Source organism: Carcharhinus amblyrhynchos, chromosome 16 (genome assembly GCF_965287045.1).
Source record: "Carcharhinus amblyrhynchos chromosome 16, sCarAmb.v2.hapA, whole genome shotgun sequence".
Taxonomy (NCBI): domain Eukaryota; kingdom Metazoa; phylum Chordata; class Chondrichthyes; order Carcharhiniformes; family Carcharhinidae; genus Carcharhinus; species Carcharhinus amblyrhynchos.
In genome coordinates, this window is record NC_137339.1 from 21,406,009 (window position 1) to 21,427,937 (window position 21,929).

The 21,929-nt window shown below is 39.1% G+C and overlaps 1 protein-coding gene across 7 annotated transcripts in view; it reads right to left on the reverse strand.

The window, feature by feature from the left end:
• Positions 1 to 21,929, reverse strand: part of dnmt3bb.1 (DNA (cytosine-5-)-methyltransferase 3 beta, duplicate b.1) — a 245,309-nt gene that overhangs the window by 12,345 nt on the left and 211,035 nt on the right. For 4 of the 7 annotated variants that reach the window (XM_080204810.1, XM_080204806.1, XM_080204805.1 and 1 more), the window contains 3 exons: positions 19,049 to 19,134; positions 9,245 to 9,314; positions 3,213 to 3,331 (listed from right to left, as the gene is read on the reverse strand). In XM_080204810.1, the coding sequence (XP_080060936.1) occupies positions 3,213 to 3,331; positions 9,245 to 9,314; positions 19,049 to 19,134 (275 nt within the window). Of the gene's footprint in view, positions 1 to 2,904; positions 3,131 to 3,212; positions 3,332 to 9,244; positions 9,315 to 19,048; positions 19,135 to 21,929 lie in introns of those variants that run through there. The other 3 variants (XM_080204812.1, XM_080204811.1, XM_080204807.1) reach the window with 2 other exon arrangements.

The following is a 21,929-nucleotide window of genomic DNA, read 5'->3' on the forward strand; positions in this document are numbered from 1 at the left end:
CCTTTCCTCCATCAGGTTACTAGGATAAAAACAAAATACTGTGGATGCAGGAAATCTAAAATAAAAACAGGTAATTCTGGAAAGCTCAGCAGATCTGGCAGCATCTGTGGAGAGAGGAATAGAGTTAAGAGAGATCAAAGGACTCTTCTTCAGAGGTTACTCAGATAATTTGGTCACTTTCCTGGGGAAATGGTGATGGCACTGTGGAGCATTAACCCGCTGTTCACTTTCAGGATGGCAGCATTCATCCTCGCACCCCTGCCACTCCATCTGTGCATTTAGGTACCCGAAAGATCAAAGAAAGATAAAAAAAACTCAGCCCTTCTTTGCGTGGGCTCAAAATGTTAACTCTGTTTCTCTCCCTATAGATGCTGCCGGATCTGCTGAATTTTTCCAACTTTTTGTTTTTGTTTCAGATTCCAATATCCGCAACTTAACTTTTGCTGTTTTTTTCTTGATCAGAGAATCCCCAGAAGTGGTTAAGAATGTGTTCTTTCCAAGCAACTCTCAACTTCAACGTGGTCAGTTAACCTCATCTGCATCCATGGCCAAATGCTGTGCCCCACTAACAGGAGCAAAAGAGGAGTTAAACAAGGAATTTTTTTTTGAGATTTTTAAGTTTATTTATTAGTGTCACAAGTAGGCTTATATTAACAATGCAATGAAGTCACTGAAAATCCCCTAGTTGCCACACTCCGGTGTCTGTTCAGGTACACTGAGGGAGAATTCAGCATGGCCAATCCACCTAACCAGCTTATTTTTTGGACTGTGGAAGGAAACCGGAGCACCCAGAGGAAACCCATGCAGAAATGGGAAGAACGTGCAGACTCTGCACAGGCAGTGAAGTAAGCCAGGAATCGAACCCAGGTCCCTGACACTGTGAGGCAGTAGTGCTAACTGCTTGGCATTGACATAGGTGGAATCCTTGAACCAGAACATCTTTACTTACTGGGAGATTTCAGTGCAAGGGTTGAGGTGGACCGCCTGTCTCAGGCATCATGGCTAGGGAAAGAGAACTGAGAATAGAGAATACCTGAGCTATGCTGTGACTGCAAATGTTGCGTAACTAACACTTTCTTTCAGAACAAATCTTGCCACAAGTTGCCCTTAAGACATGTAAGATCAGGACATTGGCACCAGCTGGACTTGATCATAATCAGACATGACTCAACAACATTCTCAACACACACAATATTAACTGTGGTACAGACCACTCCATGCTGGTGCACCAGGGTTAGGATGCAACTCTTGAAGCTTTTCATTCAAAGTAGAAAAACCATCCTTTAATCAATGTCAGTTATTATGCCTATCCAGATAAGAACCAACAGTTTCTCAACTCGAACATGTGCTCATCGGTATTTGCAGAGTGCAGAAGCAAAATTAAACATACTTTGAGGAACCACACTGTCAACATATCAGAAGCAGTAGCAGAAAAAAGCTGATTGTTTTGAGGCCAGCATTACTGTAATGGAATTCAAAATTGAAGTCAACGATCTGATCTTATTAATTACAGGAGAGATCGGTGAGAAGACTCTGAATGCGTTAAGAGCTGCTTAGAGTAAATTCCAATAGACTGCTAGGGTCTGTATCATTGACTACTTTGCCAGAATATTCAGATGTCCTGTGACACAGAGAATGCTGGGGGCAAGTATGATGGAATCAAAAAGGTAACAGGACTATCAACAAAAGAAAACATTTCCATTGAAGAAACTGATTTTCTAATTCTTTCATGGGATGGCAGCATCACTCGCTAGGCCAGCATTTGTTGCTCATCCCTAATTGCCCTTAAAAAAGAAGTGGTAAGCCCTTTGCTTTAACTATTGTAGTCTATCTGGTACAGATATACCCAGAGCACTGTTAGGAAGGGAGCTCCAGAATTTTGATCTAGTGACAGTGAAGGAACAGCTATATAGTTCCAAGACAAGATGGTGAGTGGCTTGAGAGGGAACTTGGAGGTGGTGGTGTTCCCATTTTTCTGCTGCCATTGTCTTCCTAGGTAGTAGGGGGTATGGAAGGTGCTTTGAAGGAGCCTTGCTGAGTTGCTGCAGTGCATTTTGTCAATCATACACACTGCTGCCACTGTGAACTGATGATGGAGAGTGTGAATGTTTAAGATGATGGATTGTGGGCTGGTCAAGTGGGCTGCTTTGTCCTGTATGGTGTCAACCTTCTTGAGTGTTGTTGGAGGTGCTCTCATTCAGGTAAGTAGAATGTATTCCATTACACTGTTGATTTGTGCCTTGTAGATGGTGGACAGGCTTTGGAGAGTCAGCAGGTGTGTTATTCTCCCCAGAATTCCCAGCCACTGACCTGCTGTTTTAGCCACAGTATTTGTATAGCTGGTCCAGTTCAGTTTTTGGTCAGTGGTAACTCCCAATATGCTGATGGTGGAGGATTCAGGAATGATAATGTCCTTGAATGCAATGGGGAGAGAATTAGATTCTCTCTCGGTGGAGATGGCCATCGCCTGGCACTTGTGTGATGCAAACCACTGCCACTTATCAGCCCAAGGCAAAATGTTGTCCAGGTCTTGCTGCATATGGACAAAAATTGCTTCAGTACGCAAGGAGTTGCAAATGATGCTGAACATTGTGCAATCATCAGCGAATATCTCCACTTCTGATTTTAAGATGGAGGAAAAGTCATTGATGAAGCAGCTGAAGATGGTTGGGCCTTGAACTCAATCCCAAAGAACTCCCATAGTGATATTCTGGGATTAGACTATATCCTATCATTATTGCATTGAATTAAGTAAATTTTGTGCAGCCATACTATTTTTTCATAGGCAGTTTTAAGTGTATCTACTGTGACTGAAAAGAACTTTTGCATTGCCGTGAACACATTTATTTTTAGAACAAAGTTTATAAACATTTCTGGTTTCAAATTTCAAAGACAGCCTAGATACAGAAGAGTTGCACAAAGCTGATGTTCATTACAGCATTCCATTGTATCTGACTTTACTTTGTTGTGAACTGTTTCAGAGATCCATATCAAAAATGGCACGCTGTGTCAGATAATAATCGAATCTTGGTTCATCCACAGCATGTCCATGACTCAAGTTATACCGTCAGACACTGGGTGGAGGCTGAATACCTGGCCACAAGGAGGGTTAGAAATACGTTTAGCAAATCTGAAATGGGAGAGGAAAAATAAATTTAAAAATGGGGGGTGGGGTGAAAGACGCATTTGAAAGAATTGCTGGCAAGGCTCACCTCTCCAGTTCTGTGCACCACAGAATATCCTCCTTCCCATTCATGATAACTGGGAAATGCTGATCCTTGCCCTGCTTGATGGAGTTCGACCTGGTCGTTATGGTCCTAACTTTGCTAAACTGTAGAACATTGTAATACAAAAGGTCAGAGTCCATTTCATGAGATATACAACTAAAAACTCAACTTCAACACAGTATAAATGAATTAGCTTTATTTCACAACAGAGTAACATTAGATATATATCTCCACAATTCTGAATTTTTTTTAATTATCAGAATAATCTGCGCGATTTCAGTGGGAAAGTGGACTTGATGGAAACATGGAACTGAGATAGGGCTAACACTGTAGTCTCAATTCTCTGACTTGCAGTGAGATCAACTTTTAGCTGAGTATAGTGAAATTTGTTTTTTTGTTATGAATTAATTACAATGAACCAAAATAAAGTATAAATGTAAAACTGTCAAATTGAAGTTCGCCCTCCCTTTACTGCCCCATCCTGCCAAAACTAAAAGTTCAACTCAAAGTGCAAAAAGTTAAATATATTTGAGAGTTTGGAACAAGAAAAACCATCAGCCAACTTCATCCCCAGATCACTTATTTGACCAAATTTGAAGTTACTAGATCGCAATTTGGCAGTTAAATAACATAAGACTAAGGAACAGGAGTAGGCCATCTGGGCCCTCGATTTTGCTCCACCATTCAATAAGATCATGACTGATCTTTTCATGGACTCAGCTCCACTTACCCACCCGCTCACATAACCCTTAATTACAGTTATTGATATCATGTCCAATAGTACCCTCAAACAATGGCCTGTAGGATCAGAGGGAGGGAATTTAGTTTACATGGGTCAGGTTTAATTTACATGGGTCAGGTAGTTGTAAACAACCACATCAGGTGCATTTCCAGTGCCCACTTCTTAATGTGTGATAGAAACTCTAGTGTCTGTTTGTGCAGGTGAGTGAGTTTTCCCAGGCCCTCTACAACTCCAGCTACTGTCTTATTAGTTGCCTGATCATGACGGTTAAACTGGATTTTTTTATGGCTTTTAGAGTCCAGAGCACTTGTCTCACCACCAGGCCAGTCACTTAGGTCACATTCGGCTCTTTAATTTGCATTGTAATTTAACAGCAGATTCTGTGTCACCAAAGTTTCTCAAAAAGCAACTGAGGTTGGGTCAGTTGAAAATGTTAAAACTGAGAGTGACAAGATTTTTTATTAAGGATATTAAGGGATATGGAACCGAGACAGGCAAATGAAGTTGAGAAACAGTCAACCACAATCTAATTAAATGGTAAAACGGGCATGAGAGGTTGAATGGCCTATTCCTGCTTTAAGTCCCTATTGTGGGTATGCCATTGATATTGAATTGTCTGAATGGGTTGAATGTCATTTAATGTATTATAAAGAGAATGGTGAAGGATGTAACAAGCTCTAACAGACTTCAGAAAGATCGAAGACGCCAAATTCACTGAATAAGCAGCTAATTCCTTGTCAATCTTGATGTAATTTGTTAAGCAGAATCACCTTCTTCAGTTGTTTTGACACCGTCCCCATGTTCTTCCTTGTCCCATGTATATTGCTACTGCACATTTTCTAAATGCAAATATTTCTTTACATTGGGGTTATGCAATATGCAGTGTACCTTTCCAATGTGGGAAGCTCATATTGTAAAACATCCCCTGATTAGTCAGTACCTGACATGCTTCAGGTGCTCAATAATGATCCTAATGGTCTCAGGCTTTAATTATTTAATCATTGCTTTGGTATGGCAAGGTTGTGGGATGATACAAACAGCCACCTCTGAAACTCTTGTTCCCCTGTTGAACTACTCAGAGGGCTGACTAATGGAGGGAAGCCACAGAATAAATGCATTGAGGTAATTACTGGGTAGCTTGCAGAGACATGTGTGATCCTATTTCTGTGATAGGACACTGACTGGACATTAATAGAGCGGTTGCCTTTTCTATTGCTGGCTGTTGCTGACTGGTTCCTTGCACACTGATTGCAATATGCATGTAGTCAGTCACTCCCTGGGTGCAAGGAGAGCCAGACATTGCTTCAAATCCTTAGGCTCCCTTCTGTTGAGATCAACAGGAAAGATGACGCACAGCTGAGCTACTGCAAAAAGGACATTGATGATCTGGAGCTGTACTGTTGCCTGGGAGATGTGAATGATGTCATCAATAGTAGACTGAAAGGAATCCATTAAAGTTTGTGGATATTTAAAGAGATGCCACATGATCCAATCAGTAATTGATCCTACAGCAGGAGGCTGCAAAGGTCCAACTGGAGAACAGCAGTTTATTGAAGCACTATTCTTCAAATAGATTCACAAAAGTGACTTGCCCACTACTCCGTGTGCTGACTATAGCCTTCTAAGAGCAGCTCCTCATACCAATCTTTCAAGTTTGATGTTGGTTGCTGAGATTGCTGCATCTCCTCCTCCTGCTCCAAATGTTCCCCTCCCCCATTGAAATTAAACAGCAATTATCCACACACATGATAAACAGAAAGTGATGAGGCAAAAAAGTGCAAAATAAATTATCTAAAAGTTGGGAAGCTCTTAGAAATCCAGGCAGCAATAAAACTTCAGTGGCCACAAGACACCAATTCCGTCATGCTGTATTGATGGCTCAGGTAGTCTGCAAACATCTTCAACTTTTAGTTAAAATGACACGTGTCTCCTAATTGCACCTTGGGGCCCTGATTTCAATATATTCATTTGGGTCTGCCTATCCTGGATCAAAGAATTGTGTGGCGCTAGATGGCAGCATTGAGAATGATAGCACTAAATGTGCGGCTATTAATTTAAGCAGCTGTCTGCTCCATTCCTGCTGGTGGGCTGTGTTAAAATTAGACTTTATAGCTGGAATTCTCCAGCCATTCACTCCCCACTGCTACTGCCAGCGAGGTCGGAGAATTTGGCACTCAGTCAAATCTCTGTTCACTGCAGTGAATGGGAGAATCCCAGCTGCAAGTGAGGTCAGATCATCTGGCCCTTCATCTCATGTTAGATGAAAAATTAAAAAGTAAAATGTGTCATTAATTTGATATTTTAATTCCATTTAAACTACTTATATTAGTTACAAAAGCTGAATTAGTCAAAGCTTAGTTTCAAATCTTTTGCTTGGATTCCACTATTTTACATAATTGAAAATATCTAGCTAACATAAAATTAGAAAATGTTGTTTAGCATATTTCCATTTATAGCACATCATTATCTGCTGCCTCATTTAACTGCAATAATTTGTAGAAATAATCATTTTCATAATAACAGAGGCATTGACAGTACTCTGCTAATATTATTCAAAAGATTTTTTTTATCATTCCTGGCAAATTAGGCATAGATAAAAAAATGTGAAAACTGAAGAGTCCGATTAACAGATTGGTAACATTGCTATCCTGAAAATAGGTCTGTCTCTTTATCGGTATTGTTTTGTGCTGGGTGAAATAACCCATTTATTTAAACTGTAAAATTTTACAGCTAGCAGAAACTATGATGGATGCTTGCATCAGACTCCGAGTAAAAACTAAAGTGCAATTCACTGATAGTGAGTTTTTAAAAATCTGGCTGGAAAAAGCACACCGTTCATAGGATACATAGGGGAGAAAGGAAAAGGTGCAAAATGTAGTGTTAAAGTCATAGCTAGGATATAGAGAAAGATCAGCTTAATATATGATAGTTTTGAGGGCAGCAGGAAGAAGCTGTTCTTGAGTCTGTTGGTACTTGATCTCAGACTTTTGTGCCTTTTCCCCAATGGAAGAAGATGGAAGACAGTATGTCCAGGGTGTGTAGGGTCCTTGATTATGCTGGCTGCTTTCTGAGGCAGCGGGAAGTGTAGACAAATCAGTTGAAGAACTCTGCATTCACTTTCATCCATTGTCCAGGCAGAAAAGACGTCAGTTCAACCTTCCACGTAAAAGATGGCATCCACTAACACAATATGGTCTCAGCAAAGAACTGAAGTGACATCTCATGTTATATGTTCAAATCATGGAGTGCAACTTGAAAACACAACTTTCTGATTCAGTAGCAAGAGTGTTATCCTGAGTCAAGCTGATATTCCTTTTACATTACATAGAGATATCGCTATCTTTTGCCTGAGAAGATAATTCTCTACTGTGCCACAATTACATTTCAGTTTTTCACTAAAGCCAGCCTTGTATTCCTTCTAATTGATTTTGCAACTATGAACAATGAATGGGGAAATGCCATCTAGGCTTTTTATTCCAGATTGATATCAAGTAAAACTCTCTTTTGGAAGATGAACGCTGACATAGTCAGACATGACTACAATTTGTTTAAGAACATCAGAAGTAGAAGCAGGAGTAGACCTTTCTGCCATGTGCCTGCATTGCAATCATATCATTATGGCTGATGATATACCTTAATTCCAATGGTATGCATTTTGATTTTTGCTTTGGTTTGATTTGATTTATTGTTGTCACATATATTAACATATAGTGAAAAGTATTGTTTCTTGCGCTCTAAACAGACAAAGCATTCCATCCACAGAGAAGGAAACGGGAGAATGCAGAATATAGTGTTACAGTCATAGCTAGGGTGTAGAGAATGATCAACTTATTGCAAGGTAGGTCCATTCAAAAGTCTGATGGCAGCAGAGAAGAAGCTGTTCTTGAGTCGGTTGGTCCATGACCTCAGATTTTTATATCTTTTTCCCAATGGAAGAAGGTGGAAGATGGAATATCCGGGGTGTGTGAAGTCCTTAATTATGCTGGCTGCTTTGCCAAGGCAGCAGGAAGTGTAAACAGTCAATGAATGAGAGGCTGGTTTGCATGATCAATTGGGCTTCATTCATGACCTTTTGTAGTTCCTTGTGGTCTTGGGCAGAGAGAGACCAAGCTGTGATATAACCAGAACGAATGCTTTCTATGATATAAAAGTTGGTGAGAGTCACAACTGATATGCCAAATTCCATTAGTCTTATAAGAAAGTAAAGGCAGTGGTGGGCTTTCTTAACTATGGTGTTGGCATTGTCCCTTTTTCCAATGAAAAACTAGTTTCCAAATACTTATTGATCACTGTCTTGAACAGGCTGAGCAACTGAGCATCCACAGCCTTCTGGAGTAGAGAATTCCAAAGATTTATAACCCTTTGAGTGAAGACACTTGGCTCCAAATACCCCACCGACTGCCAAAATTCTCATGAAAATGGCTGCTTTAGCATTGGTCAGGAGCATTGCCAGTTTTTTATGCTCTATTCGTAAAAACATCATAATTCAAGTGAACTTTAGCTGCATGCTCATAAGTCCTTGAAAAAATGAGCCATGGAACCAGACTCTAGCAATTGCCAATACTTTCTCAAAAGGGTAAAATGGGCAAAACATTAGTCTTATGCCAACTGGTTTCAGTAGAATTCTTGCCAGTGTCGGAGATCAGGTAGACTGCAACCCAAGAAGATGAAAATATAATTTCATAACCCTTCCACAGTTGCAAGTTTTATGTTCAAAAAATTTCTCCACATCAGCGACGAAATGCTTCAATGTTTGTCTTGTCAAATTTTTTAACAATATGAATGAAAACAAAACTGATATTTTCATTTCCTTTTTTTGAGAGAATAATAATACTATTGTTGAATCCTTTTTGCAACCATTGTAAGGAGTGTGATAATCTTGAAGGATTGCATGTGTGCTAGAATAGAGAGACTGGGTGCTTCATAGATTTATTTACAGAGCTTCTGGAACCTCTCTGGAACTTAATTGTGAAATGTTGTGACTAGTGATAATAATACTCTGCCTTCAATGGCGAGGGTAAGAGGAGAATTGCAGTAGACTTGTGCTAATTAGTATTTATGTTGAGAATCCCAAATATTTCTGCAGAATTTTTGCAGCTGTCAGAGAGAAGAGACTTTAAATACAGTGGTCCTTAAAAACAGCCCGTAATATTTTTCATGCTTACACATTTCTTTAATCTGAAATATATAGGAAGTTCTAAAATATGGGAAATGTTGAGTAGACATTCACCTAAAAATGATAACATTTATTAGATCCATGTCATGTAAAGCTTACCTTTGCTATCCTACCATGCTCAAGGCAGTCCTGGAGTTCCAGTTTATCTGCTGAAGAAGCAACCAGGGGCCTGAGAATGTGGAAAATCTGACTTCAGTGCCAAATATTCCATGTATTTTCTGTATCATGCATTTTCAAGTATTGCAGAGGCATTTCTTCATGTAATAAGACTAACCACAGCAACAGCAATAGCTGAAATATTTATTGATGCTGGCCAATCAGGAACAACACTATTCACTATGAAGAAATGTAACCAAAGTTTTCAGAACATTTTTTTACCAACATCATGTCAACAAATGGAAAATAAACATGGAAACATACAGTGATCAATACAATGTCTAATATAAATGTGAGGAATTCCTAAGTACTTAGTATCTATAATGGAGCCTTTGCTAGAAAAATATGATTTTAATGATAAATTTGTGCTTAACAAGATTCCACTGCATTTATTTTAGGAACATGTTACTGAAGCAGTACATTTCAAATGCTTTGAACTGAAATTTTAGTGCTCAGTATGAACTACGGTTAAGCATGTTTTCTTGATCAAAACAAAATAGGATCAATCGGCACAGATGGAGGCCACTCCGTCCATTATATTTCAACTAATTCACTGGAATTTCAGTGCCCCGCCCACTGTGGAATTTTGATTTGATTTATTATTGTCACACGTATTGGTATACAGTGAAAAGTATTGTTTCTTGTGCGCTATACAGCCAAAGCATATCTTTTACAGAGAACAAAACGAGAAGTGCAGAATGGGTTTCTCCACACCCTAGTTATAGCTAGGGTGTGGAGAAAAATCAACTTAATGCAAGGTAGGTTCATTCAAAAGTCTGGTGGCAGCTGGAATCAGAGCAGACAATAGAAATGTCCATTGACCGCGAGCGGGATTTTCTAGTCTCTGGTCGAGCCCATAGTGCCTGTTCCAGCTTTTTGAAAGAATTATTCAATTAGTCATACCACCCTGCTCTTTTCCACAGCCTTGCAAATTTCTTGCCACACAAAAGTGTTTGTTATTGTTAAGCAGTAATTCAGGTTTATTAAAAATATAACTATTTATTTGCCAGCTTACAACAGTAAACCGAGAATATTTTTTAGCATCTGTATTTGCAACAAACAAAAGGCATGGGGCAATTCTCCCTGCCCACTGCGATGCTCCAGAAGTGCATCAGGCTGGGAGTCATCAGCGGAGGCCGTTTAGCAGGCTCCCTGCTGGGCGCCCCAGCCTCCGCATGTCTCTGACTCCAGGTTTTCTGGAGTCATCAGCTCAGCATGGAGCTGATTTCAATATTTAAATGCTGATTTAAATCCTGTTAGCAGGCCCGGGACTGAAGTCTTTGAGCCCGCTAGCCTTTCCCCGCAGCCAGAAGTAGTTCACTCCAGCGGGGTTTACAACAGCTCCCTACTAATGGGGAAATGGCAGCCTGAACCTACTGGAGTGAAGGGAGACCCCACCCCCTCCCCCAGGAGGTTGGAGGTAAGGGGGTGCACCCTGGGCATAGCCAGCCTGGCATTGAAGGCTGGTCACTGGCACTGCCTAAGGGTCAAAGTGGTAATGCCCAAGGAGCACCCTGGCAGTGCCAAGGGGGCAAGGTCAAGGGTGGGCCTATTGCAGATGGTAGGTCTAATGGTGGGGTGGGGGGGGTGATCGGTGGGTCTGGGGGTTCCAGTTGCCATTCTGCAGTTGGAATCAGTAGCAGAGGGAGGGATGGGGTTGACCATCTAGATGGGAGGAGGGAGGAGGGAGGGGAGACTGGGACTGCCAGGGGTGGGGGGAAATTGGGGGAAGAGGCAGAGGGACAGTGATACAGGGGCCAGGGCTGGCCAGCGATTAGGAAACTCACAGTGCAGGGTCAGTGTGTATGCACAGATCTCGGCGCTGACAGATGCGCACGTGGGCAGTGATCCACTCAGCACCATGCTACTGGTCTCTCCAGCAAGAATAGGCCCGCCCCCTAACTTTTCAGTGTGAATCTCGATAGGGTATTCTGCAGTGCTCAGAGTGTGGGAGATTTATTTTGTAAATCCTGCTAAAAAAAAACCAGTGGGAGTTAATTTTGTGGTAGAATTGGCCCCACTATATTTTAATCTAATTGTGGAATGACCCCAATGCACTCATATCAAATTACTTACTCCCTGTTATTTAATAATAGCGTTAACCAAATTATAATAAACAAGTTAATACCCTCAGTAATTTAGCAGGGAGGGGAATACAAATGTAAAAAGTAGCATCAAGAATAGTTGTTTTGCTAGTGGCAAGGCCACTTGCCCACTTGAGCCTGCTCTGCCACTCAATAAGATCATGGCTGATCTAATTTTAGCCTCAACTTCACATTCCTGACTAGCCTTGATAATCGTTCACCCCCTTGCTTTACAAGAGTCTATTCAATTCTGCCTTAAAGATATTTAAAGACTATTTCAAACACCTTTTGAATGGTTCCCTGTACCACATTGTTATGATCAGTTTGATCATCCACCTTGTAGCCCCCACTCTCATCCAAACAAGCTGGGAAAACCTCAAACCTATTGGACACTTGCAAATGTTGCAGATGTTGACACTCTTGCCCTTTGAGTCCCCTTACCTGCTTCACTTGCAGTCACACCTTCCTGTCCCTGACCAAACCAGAAGATCCTATCATAAGTGGCATAACTGCTTCCTGGTACAAATATCCAGGTAACTTTCCCATCCCTGATATGCCGCAGTGCCTGCAGCTCAACCTCCAGCTCAATGGTTCTGTGCCAAAGTTGCAGAAGCCACAAACACTTACTGTAGACATGTTTGCCCTGGATCACACTGGCATCCAGGAGCTCCCAAATGCAGCAGCCTTGGCATATCACCTGCCCTACCATCATTAATGTTTCTTAATTAATTACTTAATTCTATTATTCACTTGTTTATTTTACTTTCTAATGTAATTTCTTAAGTTTTACCAACAGTTTGTATTCTATATTAAACCACTGGAATAGAACAGATCTTAACCCCTTACCAGATTGTCACTGAACAGATAACTCCTCTCCCTGTCGTAGAATAATAACTAATTCCTAACATGGTGAGAAATTTCAAAAAAAGCAAAGGAAAATAAACATCTCCTTCCCCTCCTCACTGAACTCCCCCACTCACCAAACTCTTAGGCATACACTCAGCTCCATTCCTCAGCTGCACTAAAGAACCATGAATTTAAAGTAAAATTGAATGGAGGCTAGAGAAAACAGATTCAACCAGTTAACCTGTGTCTACGTGTCTAAGGCTTCAAGAAAGAAAGAACAGTACTTTCCACTTATTGTTGATTACAGACCAAACTGGATTTTATATGAACAAGATTAACACTTTCAACTCCCTCATCCATCACACACTTAGTTTCTCAGTTTCACTGCATTTATCTTTGATATGAGCATTTAAGCATTTATACATTAACACTAAAATTCATCAAGTTCTCTGAATCTATTGATTCATATTTTCTGTGTGACTTTTTATGAATGGAAGAATCCTGTTTCTCTATCCAATCTATCCTTAACATTATTTAATTGAATTATATTTGTCCTATCTGACTGCATTCACTGTCCACATGGCCTTAAGTAATATACATTCATGCATCAACCAACAGAGAATCTCTAAATTCATGCATTTGCCAAACATTTTAAAACGTATCTGCATGCCATAGACAGTTCATGCATGTAGCCAGAAGGAATTCAATTCTCAAGCTCACAGTAGAGATTGCATACCAGTCAGACTCAAAAGTCGCAGAGCTATTAGCTGATTATATTCTTTTCCATACAAAATACAGAATTTTCAGAAACAAAAGAGGCTATTAAGGTTAAAAGTCAAAACATTTTAATTAATGGGCGGCACAGTGGTACAATGGTTAGCACTGCTGCCTCACAGTGCCAGGGACCCGGGTTCAATTCCCGGCTTGGGTCACTGTCTGTGTGGAGTTTGCACATCCTCCCTGCGTCTGTGTAGGTTTCCTCCCACAGCTTGAAAGATGTGCTAGTTAGGTGCATTGACCCAAACAGGCGCCAGATGTGGCGGTTGGGGGAATTTCACAGTTTCTTCGTTGCAGTGTTAACGTAAGCCTTACTTATGACTAATAAATAAACTTTTAACTTCAACCTCAGTTCCTTCATGGTATACTTCTTAGATCTTACTCCAGCAGTTAAAGAATTGCTTCTTGAACCCAATTACATTGTTACTCCTATGGCTTTATCAGAGAAATTAAATGCAATAGTAGTCAAAGCCACATATCTATTTACAATGATATAATCATGCAATGAATTCCAATCTTGTCACTTTTAGTCAGAGATGGGAGAATGACTAAAAAGTGATAACAAAGCACCATTTCAAGATGCAGATACTTTCTTTAGGAAAATATGTCCAAGCCCATTTTTCAATATAACAATGAGATCCATTTTGTAACACAAACATAAAGACAGTATTACTATTTATTTCAGTGGCACTGGCAGAGATTTTCACACCACATCTGTGTACAGAGGTGAGAGCATGTTCATCTGTTTAGCATTTACAAAGAAGTAATTTGAAGGTCTTTAAATAGATGGTCATTTTGTAGTAAAATGATGGTAGTGAGTGCAAAATTACAACGATAAGGCCCTTATTTATTATTATGACCCTACCAAACAGAGCTGTGAAGCATGAAGTGTGACAATGGAAGTTACAACAAGCAAATTTCCCCATGTATACATTGTGCACATCAATATTTAACAAGTGACAAACTAAATAAAAACACTTCTTTTGCTGTATCTTTGAAATGAGTATCAATAGTATTCTTCAAATTGATCTTATCTGAAATGAGTGACAATGTGAATCCTGCTAGAGATTTGGTAACATCTGACTCAAGAGAACTGTGAATACATTCATCCAACTTGAGTTTACAAGAAGATAACAATAGTTGGCAATTTCCTCTGGGGTTCTCCTGATGTGCGGCTATAACTTTAGCAGTAGATCAGTTTAAATTCAGTTCATGCATCTACTTGAGGCTTCTGTTGTAGTTATGGTAGCCAATTGGAGAAATAACCTAAGAAATTTTCGGCAAATACCTTTACATTTATACTTTTTTTCTGAAACGACGGTGGGCACAAAAACAATGGATTAGAGTTTCAACTTGGAAAATTGTAAATCGTGCTTATAAGGTAACAATTAAAATATGTGCTAAAATTGATTTGTATAATCACTGACTTGGGGCGTGATCTTACTGGCCGTTCACACCACACTCCTGCTGCAGTGAAGTCAGAGAGTTTGGCGCCCAGTCAAATCTCCGTTCACTACAGCAGGCTGGGAAAATCCTGCTGGCATGAACGGTAGTAACATTCCAGCTATATCTCTTGATATTCAGTGCGTATGTAATGGAAACCTGGTACAGTTTTATTAAAATATCTGAAGTTTGTTTATCAATTAGCATTAAGAAATATACTAAGTCTGCCTTATTTTACTGTAACAAGTTATATCAAACTATTTACTAGGTTCAAAGATGTATGCTAGACAGTTTCTTTGAAAATTAAATACTTTATGAATATAAAAACTTTTAAATTGTGCCAATGAGTGCTTGTATATCCAAGAAAATTTGAAGACCAATCTCAAAAAGTCACCATTGGCCATCACCATAACTTCAATTTAAGATATGGTCAAGTTTGTGTGCAGAGCCAGTTTTGGTCAAATTTATTTTTAAACTGGTGTATAAAATTGTACAACCTCAACTTACATTCAGTAAATTTCACCTGACTGGCACTGCTAAAACTTGCCTAAACTGGCTGAAGTTATATACTAATGTATTTAATTGTGCCCTGTCACAATGCTACCAATACATTTAATAAATAATTAAAATTTTGAAAACATGTATTTTATACCAATCAAACTCAAAAGTCTATTAGTCAGTTATATTCTTTCCACTCTGTACAAAATACAGAAGTTTCAGATCAAAAGAGGCTACTGAGCTTTAAAGAGGCCAAAGCATTTTAATTAACCTCAGCTCCTTCAATGGTACATTTCTCAGACCTTACTCCAGTAGCTAAAGAATTGCTTATTGAATGCAATTATATTGTTCACTCCAGTGGCTTTATCTGAGAATTTTTTCCACAACTCTGTTATCTTGGGATGAAATTATTGCCTGACTTCCCTTCAATTTCTTCATTCTTAAATTTATGTGGGGCGAAATTGATCTATACCAGCTTTGCTAGATGGTTCATAATGAATCGGCAGCTGATTTTTCACCATGCCTGCTTTTGTTTCCATTGATGTTCACAGAAGAATGGTTTCATCTCCCTTGGAGACATGTTTTCTAGTCTCACTGTTACTTTTTTTTGCTTTGAAATTAAAAGTCTTGGCAATATTTTCGAAGTCAAAGGCACAGTACAGAATTGGCTATTTATTCACTGCAAGCCTGTTTTGGACTCCTGGCTTAGATTAATTTTCACTCCATGATCCCTGGTAGTTTTGTCAATTCCTTTCACAAATTCTCCAGTTCTTCAAAGTTAACAAATTCAATCTCCTCAGTCCTTTCTAATAAATTAAATTTTCATTTAGAATAACTTCTGTTGTTTCCTGTTATTGTTTACTGGATTAGATCAGATGCAGTGAGACTAATTTGATTCCCTGTTCCCAAATATATTCACCCCTCGTAGATCAAGGCAAGTAAATCAACCTTACAATCATTATAACCTTTCAGTTTTCCATATTCCCACTCAGAGTTTTGTTACTGGGATAATATGAGGAATATAAATTATTTATACATCGGCTTCTCACTTGCTGGACTGTGCTGTAAACAACACACTGCAAACAGTGCTATAGCAAGTAATGAGGGAACAGCCCAACTTGCTATATGTGATCTGTATGAATTAGCTGAGATGTTTTTAACATTGTACCATGATGACTGAAATCAAAACCAAGGCCAATTCCATGAAATGTTCAAAAAAATCTTAACTAATCAGCATGACAATTGATCATCTTTTTAGGATTAACACTACTTTTACTTCATAAAGAAATGAAGTCAATGAAAGTACCAGGCATTAGAAAATTTCACTGTCTTTTTTTTGATTAGTAAACTTGGAGTTAAACAGCAACCTTCTGGAAGACTCTGTGGGGAAAATTCAATAACAGGCACATCTGGAATACAAGGAACAATATCTTTGCTTGAACTTCTTCTTCTTGCACTGCTTCTTCTTCAGCTGAAGAACCTGAAGAAGGAGCGACACTCCAAAAGCTTGTGCTACCAAGTAATCCTGTTTGACTTTAACCTGATATTGTGAGACTTCTTACTGTGCTTACCCCAGTACAACGCCAGCATCTCCACATCATGAATGAACAGGGCCAAGGCACTCCTAATCCTGGGCCTCTGGCCTCAGTATCATTTAAAAAGGTAGCTGCAGGTACTGTAGGGTCCCTAGACAGCATCCCCCCCCCCCACCCCCCACCCCACCCCCCCCCCCACCCCCACCCCCCCCCCCCCCCCACCCCCCCCCTTCCAAGCTCATGATTCACATGGGAGATTTGAGAATATAGTTATGGCTGAATTATTCCAACATCATTCTCTTTCAAAGGACTGACAAGAGTTTCCTTTCATGAAGTCACTGAGTCAATATTACCACGAGCTAACAATTGTCTTACTGAGTAATATACAGGAACTTATGCAGGATTTTCATCATTTTGATGCAAGTTAAAACTATCAATTGTATTTACAATTAGCTGACTTAAAGAAACAAATGTTATAAATGGATATTATATATGACATGTGTTGTAAATCATATATTGCAAACATAAAATAGTCTATGTTCTCACAACTCTTTCTGACAAGCTCTTAGAATGGCACACTCTCTTGCATTAAACAAGCCTCTAAGTTATACTTTAATGAATCTGACAATACTGCACTATATTGGAAGAGTGTAACACAAAGATTATTTTGTGTCTTATGCTGGTAGCTAATTTGAAATATAAACATTTGGTCTTAACAGCCAACTCTGATGAGCATACAGATCAGCTATAATTAATTAGGAGGTTGTTTACTGAATTAACACATAGCTATGTCAATCACAGGAAATCCTAAAATATTATAAGAGGCTAATGTCGTATCAAAAAACTGCACTCCTGTCTGAAGAACCTGCTGGTTTTAATACAGCCATTTTAGACATATTACGGCCATCAAAGCTAACCTTTATCTTAACTAATTCTGAATCAAAGAATTTTCTCTTATGAGATAGGGCAATAATCTCTAAATTATTTCACTTTTTAATAAGGCAAGTAAAATTCACCTAGAGCCAGGATAAACATTTCTTAAAGATATATATACCCTATCCTAACAAGATAAAATTCAAAAGTATCACATACAGCCTGTTTCAATTTCCTATGTGAATTACAAGTATTAAAAAATCTTTCACAAATTAAGGTAAATCGTAATTATCAGAAAAGCTGATTATACCAGGACACATACAGGAGTGCGGTTTTTTGATATGACATTAGCTTCTTGTGTTATTTTAGGATTTCCTGTGATTGACATAGCTATGTGTTAACAATGTCCTAATCAATTATACCTAATTTGTACACTCATATATATTTTGAAGTTTGGAGAGGGTCATTGAGATTTAAGGCTGTTTTCTTGTTGACATTGTTTCCAATCCATGCCCTGTTCAGCCAGTCTGCTCCAGTCACTGATCTTAATGATGTTCACATTGAAGGGTTATTGATTGAGATATTAATATTGTACATTTAAGATATAATTTGAAGTTGCTTATTAGTAAATTCCATAGTCAGAATTTTTTGTTTGGTGGGGGCTAATGGTAGAATGTGAAAAAGATTGCAACTTTGCACACCCTGGTTGGATCAAGCACCTCCAGCTCAGGATCTACATGAACAAGATGCAAACAAAAGCTCCCTGTACTCTACCTGAACAATGTACCTTAATCCTGGCCTCAGTAATAAAATTAATAAGACCATAAACCATAGGAGCAGAAGTAGGCCATTCAGTCCATCGTGTCTGCTCCACTGCTCAATTAGATCATGATTGATTTGATAATGATAATCCTTAATTCCACTTTCCTGTCATATTCCTATAACCCTTGATTCCCTTATTGATTAAAGATCAGTGTATCTCAGCCTTGAACATACTTAATGACCCAGCCTCTACAGTCCTCTATGTTATGTTAAGAATTCCACAGATTCACTACCTTCAGAAAAACAGTACAACATTGCATTGAGCAGTTTAATTTCCCACACAGACCCATCACTTTATGACTTCTCTGCCATTTCATATCATGATCTTTATAGGTCACAGATATTAAGCAACATTCCTCTCATACATTAGAGCTGAATTCAAGCTCAGGTCCCAGAGGTGAAAGAATATTGTTGAGTATATATCATAGAGTAACAATTTTTTTGGAAAAAGTAATCAGCATGCATTTAAGGGTAAAGCATTGTGTTAACAATATTATTTGATAATTAACTCGTTTGTATGGAATTCTTCTTGCCAATACCTCAGTACGTGGCACAAGCCACATACTTTAAGAAAGTTAACCCTTCTATTAAAATAGTAGTCCGAGAATATCACATAGTCTGAGAATATCACATTAAGCATTCATCTACTAGGAATACTACAAATTGTATTTTCTAGCCTTTAGTTTGAACAATGGTTCCACCTACAGGAAACCATAATAATATTACAGCTTAATACAACCAATATAGTACAAAGTTCTGAGTAAAATATTTTACTTTCTAATACATATGCAAAGTATTTGACTGTAAGTAACTGAATTAATTGCAACACAAATTTCAAAATACTTTACAAGAATAGAAACCCATCTAACCTGTTCATTCCTGGTAAGTTTCCCCAAAAATAGCGAGCTCTGTGTGCTGCTGATACGTCTATTGCATCAATCATAACTGGGTTACACTGCAATACAGTAAAAGAGGAAACACGTTATTGTTAGAGCAACTACATGCAGGAACAAATGGTTTACAGGTACTAATTTTCCTCATAAAGCTCTTTTCTGTGATCGTCTGATGAGAAAAATGGGTGGGAGAGTAATTGTGCTATACTTCATGCAGAATGCTTAGATTTCCAAAAGGCATTCAATAAGGTGTCATATAAGATGTGACAAGCTAAGAGCTCATGGAGTTATACTAATGTGGTTAATGGACAGAAAGCAGCAAGCAGAGATAAACGAGGTTTCTGCCACTGGTAGGGTGTAACTAATGGAGTGTTGCAAGAATTTGTGCTGGGACCTCAGTTATTTACAATCTATATTTACAGTAACATATATATATTAACAATCTATATATTACAATGTATATTAATGATTTCAACAAGGACACCAAGTGTAGTGTATGTTAAGTTTGCTGTGAGGAGGACACAAAGAAATTAAATGAGTGGCAACAAGGTGCTAGATAAAGTACAATGTGGAAAAGTCAGAAATTATTCACTTTGGTAATAATAGAAAAGCAGAATATTTTTAAAAGGTATTAAACTTTTAAATGTTAATGTTCAGACAGACTTGTGTTCACTCATACAGCGAACACAGAAAATTAACAAACACCTACAGAAGGCAATTGAAAAAGCAAATGGTACATTGTCCTTTATTGTGAGGAGATTAGAGTACAAGAATAAGGAAATCATGCTACAATGTGCACAGTATTCCAGTTGTGGTCTCACAATCTCGAAGGATGGACATAATTGCTTTGGTGGTGGAACACTGAAGGTTCAGTAGATTGATTCCTGGGATGACAATGTTGGCCTATGATGAAAGATTGAGTAATTTGTACCTCTACATCTGGAAGTTAGAAGAATGAGGAGTGACCTTATTGAAACATACAAGAATTTGAAGGAGCCTGACAGAGTCAACATTGAGAGGTTATTTCCTTGGCTAGGGAATCTAGAACATGGGCACAGTCTCAGGATAAGAAGTCAATCATTTGAAATAAAGATAGGAGGAAATTTCTTCATTTACAGTTGTGAATCTCCTACCCTAGTGGGTTGTGGACATTTTATTGTTCAGCATATTCAAGGCTGAGGTAGACAGATTTCTGCTCACTTAAGGAATCAATGGATATTGACAGTAGGCTGAAAGTGGAGTTGAGGTAGAAAATCAGCCATCAACATAGTAAATGATGGAGCAAGATCAAGGAGTCATATGATCTGCTCCTGTCTTTTATGTTCTTAACACTGTGCATTTCTGGGATGGAACCTCATCAGGAGCAGAAAGATCACACCTAAAAGAAGCACTTTAACTTTCATTGATCAATGACACAAAACAGTCTCTCTCATATCATTCATCATCATGTTGATCACATGAATGATGAGTTTAAAACTCCACTTAACTTGGTATTAGCATTTACAAGGCTACATGTGGGATAGAAAGGTAATTAAAAGGGTGAGGAAGAAATATAGAATGAAATTTAATGTAGGCAGTGGGGGGCCTTGTCTACTAGGTAGAAAGCCAGCAAAAGCCCTGTGTTACCCTCTTTTCGGAAGGCCTACTGAATTAAGTGCCAATCAAGCAATTAACTGGGCACCAGAGGGTCCCTCCCCAGGAAATACTGCCACCCAATAAGAGTTGCTAGTCAATCAGAAGCCAGAGGCTGACAATGCACCCACCCAAGGCCAAGGGATTACCAAGGGACACAGGTTAAGTGATACCAGCAGAGGTGCTGCAACGATGGGATCATGGTGGAAGGAATTTGGCAATCAGGACAGAGGGGTGGCAGTGTATGGTCCTCCCTTCCTGGCAATGAGTGTTTGACAATGAGGGACCCTCAAAGAAACCTACACAAACCTCGACAGGAAGAACGAATATTAGCTATGGCAGGATACGACCATTAAATGGGCATTAGTTGTTCACTTAAGGACCTCTAATGGAAACCAGGAGGGAAGGCTGTCCACAAGCCTTCCTGCACCAGACTTAATCAGTGCATATGGGTGGTAAGACAAAGAGGGCCCCACCCGCAACCGTCCTGCATGATTAAATGCTCCTCTGCCACCAAACTCACCTCGGGGGAGGACCTTAAATTCTGGCCATCATTTCTGTTGCAAATGTTTAGTAAAGAAAATGAAAAAAAATTAGTAACTATGGCCAGAATTTTCCAACCTCGTTCAGGCAGGATTGTCTAGTCCCACTGTGGTGAATGGACTTTTGGCTGAGTGCCAAATTCTCCTTGCTTGCTAGCAGTGGTGGTGGGGCTAACAAGATCAGAGATTCCCAAGGTATGTTATTTTAGGCAGCAGGGCTGCACAGTGTCTGAACAGTGGATCTGGAAGAGTCTTTTCAAAGGCCCACTGTCAGCTTCCGCCATTCCATTTTGCATAATATTGTTCTTCTCAGCCTCCAATGCATTTGTGTTATTTATGAAAGAGAAAAAGAATGAGGAAGAAAAATTGCAGTCAAATTGCACAAAAGGTACAATGCTGCTAATAGGTATAACAATGATAACCACTTGAATTTTATTGCCTCAGGCTCTTTCAGAAGCCAGTAAGACCATTATTAGCATCAATCAGTCTTGTGCTTTGCTGCATAAAACAAGAGGTCAATGTCTTGTTTAATAGAGAAACTGATTCCAAGAATACACAATAGTGAGAGCAGAGGGCTTTTTCCCACTGACAGATTTCATCAAAGTATGGGTGTCACTGTTAGGACACATGTTAATAGCTCTATGCATGAACTGCAAGAGTTGTTTTTTTTTAGAAGAAACAAA